At 31.0% G+C, this 11881-nt stretch overlaps 2 protein-coding genes and 1 long non-coding RNA gene across 3 annotated transcripts in view; 1 reads left to right on the top strand and 2 right to left on the bottom strand.

The window, feature by feature from the left end:
* Positions 1–11881, bottom strand: part of LOC145185579 (RAC-gamma serine/threonine-protein kinase-like) — a 385494-nt gene that overhangs the window by 68935 nt on the left and 304678 nt on the right. The gene's annotated exons all lie outside the window — the stretch shown is intronic.
* LOC145185145 (myosin regulatory light chain 12B-like) lies at positions 931–2476 on the top strand. Its single transcript, XM_080060940.2, has 2 exons — positions 931–1452; positions 1890–2476. Exons 1-2 carry the CDS (start codon positions 1052–1054, stop codon positions 2002–2004), a joined length of 516 nt encoding a protein of 171 aa, XP_079917066.2. The 5' UTR covers positions 931–1051; the 3' UTR covers positions 2005–2476.
* On the bottom strand, positions 4289–11734 carry LOC149883757 (uncharacterized). The gene is made up of 3 exons (XR_016455703.1): positions 9024–11734; positions 5253–8624; positions 4289–5076 (listed from the first exon to the last, which is right to left on the bottom strand). It is a non-coding gene; the product is annotated as an uncharacterized LOC149883757 (long non-coding RNA).

Raw genomic sequence — 11881 nt, 5'->3', positions numbered from 1 at the left:
GAAGGTGTTTGTGGAAATATTGATTTTATTACCTTGAAGCTACTTATTTTGATAAAATAAGTTACCCATGCACTACTTTTGCGGTAATGAGTTAATAATTATTCATAGCATAATTTATTTAAAGCTAAGTTTTTCACTCATTTATAGTCAATAGAAAGGTAGTTATAAACAAAAAACACAGTATCTAATACGTTGATTAAAAACAATTTACGCAGGTAAACAAATCAAAAAAATATTTCATAGATTATATTTCTTGTACATACAAAACATAGACAGATACATGGGGGTAAATGATGAAGGTCAGGGGGTTCTAAACCACTCGCATAGGTAGATTGTGTCCCTTTTTTTTTAAAAAACGATGTGTTTTATTTTATACTACGAAATGTTCAATAATGGTTTAAAAGTCTTCACTTTTCACTTACATTCTTATGAGACAATTGTAATTTATTTTATGTTAAATTTGAATTGTCAATTATTAATCAAAAAAGTTTTGTTTGAGGACTTGAAGCCACAACAACAGAAAACGACACACTTTTTCACCCATCTCGTTTATAGGTTTCCCCCCTCTCCCCTCGCCTCCACGCACGTTTTTAAACTTTACAGCTGATTTTATAGTGTTTTTATAATTACACGTTGTAACAACCTTTTAACATGTAATTTTAAAGAACCATTTCTTCTTTTGTGAAAGCAATTGAGTTATGTGTCTCATTTTAAAAATGAGTTCCTTTGAAAGTAAAATATATAAGATTAAAATATATTTGCACTTATTGCTAATCTGTTTTAATTCTGTAAAATAGTCTGCCATTTTAATTTTTTTTTTACGTTTGTAAATATGCATAATTATGTGTGTTATTAATTATGCACCAAGTTTAACATACTTTATTGTTTAACCGTTAAGTATTAACAATAAACGCACCATTTATGGAAAGAAGAATTAAAGATGTTCGTTTAAAAGCAGTTAGGTTGGGTTAGGCTTACGTTTGCCTTGCGGAGACGTGTAGGTCAAGTTAACGAAAAAGTATTTGGTTAGTAATATCATTCTCTATTAAACATGTCTTCAAGTAAGAAAACCAAGAAGGGAACTAGCAAGAAAAGAGCTCAGAGAGCTACTTCAAATGTCTTTGCTATGTTTGATCAGTCCCAAATTCAAGAATTTAAAGAAGCATTTAACATGATTGATCAAAATCGTGATGGTTTTATTGATAAAGAAGATCTTCACGATATGTTAGCATCTCTTGGAAAAGACCCACCCGATTCTTATCTGGAAGAAATGATGAAAGAGGCTCCAGGACCAATTAATTTCACAATGTTTTTAACTTTATTTGGTGAGAAATTAAACGGTACTGATCCTGAAGATGTCATCAAGAATGCGTTTGGTTGTTTCGATTCAGAACAGTTGGGAACTATAAAAGAAGATTATCTCAGGGAACTTCTAATGACCATGGGAGATAGGTAAAACACTGTAACTTTGATTATTTTAACAAAACAAATATTAAATTGGTATTTTGGCATTTTAGTCTTGGCATTATAATGATGCTTTGTGTTAAAAAAAAACAGGTTTTTTTTTTTTTTTTTTTTTTTTTTTTTTTTTTAAATTTATAAACAACATTATTATATTGAAAAAGATGCATTTAGAATACCCCTAAAATTGATAAACTGAATAATAGGTAAAGATGTAGTTAGGGTTCAGTATTAAGGGATGTTTTAAATACTTGTCTGCCAAGAAGTCAATGTTTTAGGTTACCTCTTAACTAATTGTTTTAGCAAAGCTATTCTTGTTCAAAAGTCTCAGACATTTAAAAACCTAATTAGCATTTTGGATTTTTTTAACCCAAAAATTTTAATGCGTTTTGTGCATCATTTTTAACTTAAATTTGATATGTTTATAGATTTACTGAAGCTGAATGTGATGAGATGTTTCATGGTGCACCTGTCGACAGTCATGGAAGATTTAACTATATTGAGTTCACAAGGATTATTAAACATGGTTCCAAAGACGAATAGACATTATAACATTTAGCTCATTCATTTCTGATAACCAACTATGATTTTTATGTAGTTTGACCTTGCACCATCATGAATTAACTCAAACCAATATGTGTGTAGCACTTTTAGATGAACAAGTATCAATAAACTGATCAGATCGAACGCAAATAATGTATTGGTGTTATAATATCTTTTAATACTTTTTATGTGTTGTTATATGTTGTATCCAAGTTGCAGTCCACAAATGGAAATAAATCATGAAAATATAAAAACTTGAAATGTATTTATTTATACTTCATGGTATGATTCCTGGACTCATTTGTTTTTTCATTTGTTTTTGAGAGTTGCTTGCACATGTTTATACCTGTATGATGGTTGCAAGCTTTAAACTCTTAAATCATTTTTGATTTACAAATATTTTTGAAGTTTTGTAAATTGTATATTTCATGTAAATTGATTTTTTAAATGTAATGCTGAAGGAGAACTAAAACTGTTGTTTTCTTTCGGTTTGTTGTAGCGCATCAGTTACATGATGATTTCACAGAAGAACTCTTAAAATGGTATGAAATCTAAACCAAAATCCTAGCAATAGTTTTTAAACATTACTTGTTCTATTAAAAACCATTGTTAGAAGAGCTTCTTTTCATAGAATCTTTGCAGTTAGAACATTGCTTAAGTAATTACAATAAGAATGACAATTGTTTTCCGAGAGGAATTTGCGGTAGATCCAAATTTGCTGTTATTGATAAAATAATAAAATTTAGTTCTTTTCAAAAAAATATATTTTCTATGGTGAATTTCTCAGTCTGAATATTTTTGATCAAATCAAACTCAACTTTGCTTCAAACCCATCATTTGCGTTTTATGTAAAAATAAATACAACTTTCTTAAAACTGCAGAGGAGACTAAAACTTACTTTGTCTAATAGAAACATTTGAGTTCTCCGAAATTGAACTCCCCCATCTTACTAGAGCAAACAGTGTACTAAAAAAAAATTAATTTGTATGTGTTTTGTGAAAAGGCAAGAGTAAATTTATTCAACTATGAGAGCAGTGAATCTTCACTTGCATCTTACAATTACACTGCTACCTTTACTTTTTCCACAGCCAATGAGGGTTTGTAAGAGTTGCAGGCAACCTATTGGTAAAAGTATATTCCATGCAGGTGCAGGACAATTTATACAACAAATCAACCAAAGAAGCTTTCGTCGAATGATAAATAGATATAGCGTTGAGAAAATAACAATCGGACTAGTGTCGCGTCTGCTTCAATAACCGTCCCTCTTAAAAGTAAGTGTCACGTCTGCTTTAAATAAATTTTAAATTTTTCTATAAAGCAAACTAAAAAAGCTGCGTTGTTTCGAGATAAAGTTCTCGATTATTTGAGCCTTGATTCTTCTTTAAAAAAATAAAACCGGGAGTGTTGAAGATATTTAATATAATGTAAAGATATCGAAGGATTTAGTTGAAAAACTCTGATTAAATGCAGTATTGATGGTGGTTTTACTATAAAAATTGGAATTGATGGCGGCGGAAATCTTTTCAAAATATGCATGGACGTTCTAACGAAAATATAGATTAAATAAAAAAAGGTTTAAAGAATCTGAATATATCAAAGAAAACTATTACAACCTCAATTCTAGATGTCCTGAAGGTGGTACTAAAGCTATTATTAAAATGTTAAATACTGTATTAAAAAATTGCAAATAAGAAGTTTTATATATAAAAAACTAAAATATACAAATTTTGAAATAATTTGTAACAAAAAATTTTTTTTGCCTCGCTTACCCAAATCTAAAAACAAATAAAAAGAAAATACGCAGAATTAAATATCTCAAGATCTATAGGTGCAATTACCATGAAATTTTCAGCATATATTCATTATATTCATATGCAGGAGTTGTACTAGAATTAGGTTCTAATACAAAATAGTTCATGAAATAATGTCTGATATGTCCCCCCATCTGGCACCCGCAGCTGGTTCAATATGGTAAAATTGCCTTTACTCCTAAACTATATGGATACAGTAGATGATTCTAGTACAACTCCTACATCAATATGGGACCAATGTTATTGTAAAGTTTTGGAGCAAATAAATGACCCTATCTAAGGTATTTTGTTATCAAATAATGAGTAACCTCTAAAATAAACTATTTTCTAGTTAGATTTCTAAGCAATTTAATTCGTCATTGATAATGTCATCAAGAACGGGAGTTAAACTTGGTTTTAACTTGCATTCTTTATGATATCAATGACGCAATCGTCACTTAGTTATTGAATTGTTCAAGCAAGGTAAAACATTTAGATTGATAGAAGAAGCGACCAGAATGGCATCAGAAACCATCATCGACTTGATTAAAAAGTACATTATCAATCGCTTGGAAAGGAACAAGAAAGCTGCAGTTTATTGATGGAATTATGGCTCCTGAGGTTTAAGTCAATATTCTTAAAAAAAAAGTTCTGACATCAGCTCAATAGCTGCGAATGGACAAACATTTTATCTTCCAACAAGACAACGACTCTAAAGCAAGAATTTTTCATCCAGAAGTAGAGTAAGTTGTCAAGTGGCCGTTTCAAAGACCAGATCTAATCCAATTTGTAGGCTTTTCTGGATCAAAAAGCTAACGCACGAGGTCTCAAGTAGAAAGAAGAAATGAAGATCTTGTCCCAAGAAGCTTGGACTCAAATTGATCTAGATACTACAAAGAAGTTAGTTGAATCAATCCAAAATCGAATTGCAGAAGTCATTAAAGCTAAATCCGATACTAAAACGTCACAAAAATTGATTACTTGGAGAAAACTTTGATCTCAAAACCTGTTTAGATACTTGTTTCACGTTGAAAGTTTGTTAAGTTTAAATGTTTTGTTAGGTTTTGGGGAAAGAAAGTTAATTAACGCAATTTTATTATTGTTATCTGAAATCTTCATTAAATTTGCTTTCAGAATAATTTTTTCTGAAATGACTTACAAAAGTTTATTTTTCTTGATAAAACTTTTTGTTCGGATGCTTATCTCTCTAACTGTATTACTTGCTTATCTCTCTAACTGTATTACTTGCTTATCTCTCTAACTGTATTACTTGCTTATCTCTCTAACTGTATTACTTGCTTATCTCTCTAACTGTATTACTTGCTTATCTCTCTAACTGTATTACTTGCTTATCTCTCTAACTGTATTACTTGCTTATCTCTCTAACTGTATTACTTGCTTATCTCTCTAACTGTATTACTTGCTTATCTCTCTAACTGTATTACTTGCTTATCTCACTAACTGTATATATTATTCCATGTTTAGTTAGATTCAATTCCTAAAGTTCTTTAATTCCAGATCTTTACAAATCTTACAGATCTTTACAAATTTATTTATAATTTTTTACACTTGATTAAATTTATTCCCTGCGTCGCCTGTAAAATTGTTTCGTCTAAGATATCGATTTAATTTAAACGATTGTTATCTTAACTCATACGTTAACACACTTATCAAAGTTTAATTGAATTGTAATCTATTAGGCAAAAACTAGCTGTTTTTGAACACTTAATAAAAACAACAACTCTTTGTTGTTTTTGCTGAGTGTTCATAAACAATTAGTAAAAATTTTTTTATCAAATCATCCATGTAAAATTGATAGTTTGAAATTAACACCGCGATAATTGTTTTTCAAGCTCTGAGATTCGGATAACGTTCGTTCTAAGTATCCAAAACAATTGGTTATTAAAGAAAATATAATTTGATTCTACACACGCAGCTCGTTCTGAATAAAATACTTTTGTTAGCTGCAATGTTAATAGGAACATTTTTTTATAACTTTTCAGATTCAAATCACAGTTCAAAGAGTTAGTTACAAGGATATGGAAATGTCTTTTTTCTGAATAATTTTATTCTATTGATGAAATTCTTCGCTCTTTTTTCTATTTTTCATAAACTCATTTTGATTTTTCAGTTTTTCATTGAAACTGGAGTAGACCTACTACGAGAGACCTAATGTATATGGAAGACCTATTGGTACACATAGTGCATCTAGGAACTCTCTATATACATTAGATAATACATGATGAAAATATTTTTATCTTTTAAGCATGCATTTTATGTAGCATATGTAATAATAAGATTGTATAACAATAATATAAAAATCAAAGCTATTTAATGGTTTCCATTTTATCCACACCACTTTGTCCACAAACATTATGTCCTAGAACCGTTTTTAGGACGGTTATTTTTCGAAGTCTTTTTAAATTTTAAGCTTATCGAATTTTACATAAATTAAAATATTTCTATGATTTAAAAAATTCTTATGAAAAAAAAAAGCCAACCCCATTTGTAATCTACCGGACAATGAAGCATTGAAATAGAAACAGATTTCTTTTTAAAGAAGTCAATAAAATGTTTAATATTGGCTTTTAGGATTTGACCATCATAGATTTTGAAGCAATATAATTTAATCAATTAATAAGATTTTGTATGTAGAATAATTGATAACATTTAAGGTATTGCGGACCAAAATGAGAAACTTAAACATAAGAAATTAAAGACTTTGTAACAATTTTTGAAAACTGCTCTAGTGCGCTAGTTTTGCTATATTCGAACACCACAATCTTATCTTTAAAGTATGATTAATGATAATTTATTAGTAATGGTTCCAGAGATCATTTTTGACAACTGATACCCTATCGATACGATAAATTATTTTGAAGAGTTTTTTTTTATAATAAGAAACGCAGAAATTATAAAAAGGAAGGAAACAACTCGTTTAAGTCAACAGAAAATAGCTGAGAAGAACAAATTGTTAATCTCAAGAGAATTACCTATTTGCAGAATTTGAGAGTAAAAAGAATTTATATTATTTGTATTTTAGAGTAATTTATTGACATTGAGAAAAATAAAGAGTGATAAATTCAATTACACATTGGCAAGAATCTTAAGGGGAATTACCCCTAAGATGCAAAAAGTCATATTCAGACAGAAAGTGAGTTAAAAGAATGGCATAGGTTTAAATTTTATGTTTAGAAATCAAAAATTTCTAAAATATTACTTCGTCGCCATGGTAACTGGGAAAAGTTTATTAAAAAAACCAAAAAGTAGCACATGCCTTCAGCTAACTTATCCAAAGAATGACTATTATTCAAACTCTTATATTACATATCCTTGTAACTAGCTCTTTGAACTGTGATTTGAATCTGAAAAGTTATGAAAAATGTTCCTATTAACATTGAAGCTAACAAAAGTATTTTATTCAGAACGAGCTGCGTGTGTATGAATACTTCATACGAATAAATAAGCTGTAAACTTTATTCAAATACTTCTCAATAAACAATATTCTTAGTTCTTTTTCGCATTTTCAGGCAATTGAATTTTTAAAGAATTCATTGATTTTGCCCTCGACAACTCCACATATAATTGTCCATACGCAAAAACAGGCATGTCCATATATTTGCGTAAAAATTCTAATGGTTACTACAGGTGTCACAAACATACATATCTACTTTATTACATAGATATCACTCTTGATGTGTTGTATTTTGCTAGCTTATCTTGAAGAATTAGAATCGATTTCTGCATAGTTTTATAAGTTTTTTATCAATGGTGGTAATGAGAAAATGTGTTGATTACCTCAAAATACTCTTTTCTTTCCGGCAGTTCTTATTCTTTGCTTACCTCCATGTTTTCTTTCCATGAATAAGAATAAAATTATTCTTATTTCCATGAATATTAAAAAAAATAAAATAAAATAAAATAACATTTGCTTCTTTTATTTCATAAAACATAAATAAAATTGTTATTCAAACTGTTGAGCTGTTAAAAGATTGCAATGGAAAAAGGATATGACGTTAAAACATATTACAACTAGAATACGCTGAAAAACAACTACAAAATTCTTTCCCTCAACTCTTACCCAACCTCAACTCTTACCCAAAGTTGATTAAGGTTAAGAGCTTCCACACTCTTAACCTTAATCAACTTTCCTATTCCTTCTATTTAACCCTCATACCTCCTTAACCCTCTATTCCTTTACCTAAATCGACACAGCTTCATCATTAAACCCACACAATATTATTAAGAACAAAACCCCCGCCCACAATCATAATCACTAACATAATCCACATCATTAACTTTTTCGTACAAAAAAGCTTTCTCACAATAAGATACACAAAAGATATGCGTTTTTTCAAACAAAAATCTGCGCGTTAAGATTTTTTTGTTTAAACTATTTTTAAAATACCATAAAAAAACTGTAAGTAAAGAATGAACTGGAAACTTTTTTAATTCAATCCGTTTTTCTCCTTCAGCAGCTTAACTTCACAAATCATTATGAAAATGTTGCATTCCCATTCTTCCACTTTCTAGATTGTCGAAATAATTGTTCACAGAAGAGCGTACTACCAAACATCTTTAGTTACATTAAAAGCCATCGCTGTATGTCACTAAGACATTTCTGTACCTTTTATGCAATTCAGCCGCTAAGATGGTTCGCTCAGACCAGTTTCCACAGGTAGTCTTTTTTTTTTTTAGTTTCGAACCATTCTCAACTTTCTATAAAGTAAGCGTAAAGTTTAATATCTGTAACATACAGGCATTAAACTTTACTGTACTATGACATCTTGATGAATGTCTCATATTGCTCTCTGACTTGTCCGTATTACCCTAATAGATCAAATAATTAATCATTTTTAATAGATAATCCATTTAATGATATTAAAGGAAAGTTAAAGCAGAAAGTTAGAAAAGTATAAAAATAGCTGAGATTTTTTTATTTATGGGTTTTTTTAACAAATCGCGAGGCTAGAATTATTTTGTTCTATCTCCAAGTTTAAACGTTGGGAGAAAGTTTTTGATTTTATAAAAGTAAAAATTGTTTAAAGTTTTAGCTTTTATTTTTAAAGAAATAAAAACTTATGCTTTAAATAATTTATGTATAAGCAAATTATTTAGAAAAAAATTTATAAAATAATGCGTATTTTAAAAGTTATTATTACTAACTAAAATTAATGACTCATATTCTCCCAACTTTTAAAATTGGAGATAGAACAAAATAATTCTAACCTCGCGAAATATTGCAGTAAATAGCATAAAAAAAAAGATTGTTCTCATAACATTCACTTTCTCTTTACTCAGAGAACCTGATACTTGTGGTACTGATGGAGATTGTCTTATTTGCACTTAATATATTTGGGCCTTTGGCTGCTCTTTCACTCATCAAGAGACTTAATAGAATTCCTCTTTGGTGGTTGATTGACAGTCCTTGTACGTTTTAAATTGTAACTTACGCAGAAAATGAAAAAATTCTTTGAAAGTTTTTCAAAGTTAAGCAAAGCCTGTACAAATCTGATGCTGGCTTTTTTATATAAATCAGGTTAACTGGCCTAAAAACTTCGCTTCAATCTAATTATTGCTAACTATCATTTGTCCCCGTTCTCTAAAAATTTCTGTCAACAGTCATTATACAAGCCATTGGTGAATAATTTCAAGAATACCTGCCAGTCTTAGCGGAACTGGGGGTCGTCGTCCTGTTGGAGCTGGATTTGGTAAAATTACTGCTAGAGTCATAGCAGCATTTGCAGCTTTTACAACTGCTGTGATTACTGCACTAAAAGCTGTGAATACCGCACCAATCTTAACTCCCTCTTCACGAAAAATGGCTGCAATTTTTCGTTGCAATATTACATGCTCACTTGTGATAAAACGTAGTAAAGTACAAGTGCGATCAAATTGGTTTTTAGCTTCCTTCTGAAGATCTGACTTTTTCTGATTAGAAAATCTTTTTCTGCCTGTACCTCTTCGCAATAAGTTTTCTGCGTCTCGATTAGCTCATCCATGTTTTCACCCGATGCTTTACGCTCATTAAAGGTCTCAATCTTTTCACCAATGACCATGTTTCACCATGTTTATTTCCAACCCATTTCTCTATTTTTTCATTAATAGACATTTTTTCACCGAGTATTTTCAACTTTATTTTTTCCACTTTTAAATCACTTTTTGGAATAATATCATTCTTATTACTATCTTTCAATATCTATCAATTACTGTCTATCAAACTTGCTTTTTCACGAATATCATTCACTCCAGAAGAAGCATGACCTACTTTTGTTGCTAAACGGAGATTCTTTAACATTACTAAGTAATACATCAGCATCGATTCCCAGATCCCTAAGAAAACCAATTTTATGCCTCTAAATACTTCTAAGGACAGGACCATTACTTTTTTGTTTATGAAATTTCTTCTGGTACCCAGTCCTGTAAGTTTATTGCATGAAATACGGTTTCATTAGCTGCACAAATAGAAAGTATAAATACACTCACGTTCAGGTTCTCGTTCTGTAGGAGACAGGATTTCTAGATTCTTAAAAGAAAAAATTAAGTGAATTGTATTTTTCAATTCGCATTTTTTCAGTGAGTACAAGCATCTCGTCCAGAGCTTGGGAAATGTTAATTTCTGTAAGTTTAAAAACCATGCCAGCTATAAACTCATAACTAGTATTAAATCATTATAAACATAATTAACTCCACCTTTCGCTCTAGTGTGGAGTTTAGACATGTATTAGACAAAATTTTAGTTTTCTGATATTCGAACTTTCCCACGTTGCAGAGCAGGTTATGACTTCAATTTTACCTTCAATATGATACTAAATTAAATAGCGATCAGTCATGACTCGACATGGCTTTAATGGGAAAGCGTCAGTGTCTCTCAGAACCTAAGCAGAATTGCTACACCATCAAAGCCAAACATTCTTAATTCGCTTTTTAATTCAAGAAAAAGGCCTCGTTGTGGTGCCAGGTATTGTGAAGCTCCTTTATGATGGAACGCTCACACGTGGGACTAATGTGAACTCCATGTCTGTTAACAATATTGGGCGTAGGATCATAGAAAAGATGAGCATGCGCATGCATGAGCAGGACATTCAGAGCCTTAGTTCCTATGGTAAATAATGGGGAATTTGAGATATGTACCTAACAAAAGCACAAAGGATAACTATCTCTAGGCTGCAATAGGATAGTGACAACCAGGCTAAACCGGAAAGTCTAACTCTACTTCGTAGTGGTGCAAACACAACAGCAGTATTTGGCAAGAACTCATCTCAATTCTGTACACACCTCCTTACCAATCGAGGACTCTTCCATCCTAGCTCATTCGGTGACTTGCTTGAATATGAGATTGTTACTTTGGCAACACAATCTAAGTATAATCAACCAACGTTGATTTTAATTTAGATGGTGCTCCTTTAAAAATTCATTCACAAGAATGATTCCCAGACATTTCTTCAAGAAGGAATACTGAGTGCTATCCGGTAGTAACAGAGAAGTATCTGCTGAGGGGAATAAAATTCTCAGTGAGGCTGGTTTTTCTCTAATGTTTTAACTTTTGAATACTACGCTGGTGATCGGACACACCAAGTTATTGACTATCGAACTGTTTTAGATGGGTACATCCACGGCGGAGGAATGGAGCTCCTTAATCCTGAGGATGGGCTTCAGATCTCAGTTACTCGCACCACTGGAACTGGAATAATTTGTCACAATATTGATTGCAACAGATGCTATCGCTATGTTTGATGGTGGTCGACTCGAAAGCGTCTCATGGTAAATAAAAAAATCATTTCAATAGTTGAACTTTAAACATAGTATTGCGCGCGCACCAGTGCTTACATAGTCAACCCTTATTAACGTGATAACATGCATACATGAAAAAAAAAAGAACACTTGTTTTTTTAAAAAGGAAAATAAATTTTTGTACATGCGAATGTTCACACTTTAAAATGTCGCCAACCGCTAAAGCAGTGACACAAGTGTTTGCACATAGTCAACCCTTATGGGGGGGGGGGGGAGAAGGGAGGTGGGGGGGAGATAACGGTTAACATATTAGCGACTCGAAAGTCGACATAAAAATAAACTTGGCCCTAGTG

Source organism: Hydra viridissima, unplaced genomic scaffold (assembly GCF_058129835.1).
Source record: "Hydra viridissima isolate aposymbiotic clone 2 unplaced genomic scaffold, HvirCarnegie_v1 scaffold_9, whole genome shotgun sequence".
Classification (NCBI taxonomy): Eukaryota; Metazoa; Cnidaria; class Hydrozoa; order Anthoathecata; family Hydridae; genus Hydra; species Hydra viridissima.
Note: the sequence above shows the minus strand (reverse complement) of the source record. Positions and strands in the feature narration are given on the sequence as shown.

What these genes read in the sequence shown, in the direction of transcription:
- LOC145185145 (XM_080060940.2), top strand. Translation starts at nt 1,052, where the DNA reads ATGTCTTCAAGTAAGAAAACCAAGAAGGGAACTAGCAAGAAAAGAGCT. An exon ending in CTAATGACCATGGGAGATAG is followed by an intron (nt 1,453 to 1,889) that starts GTAAAACACTGT and finishes ATATGTTTATAG; the next exon opens with ATTTACTGAAGCTGAATGTG.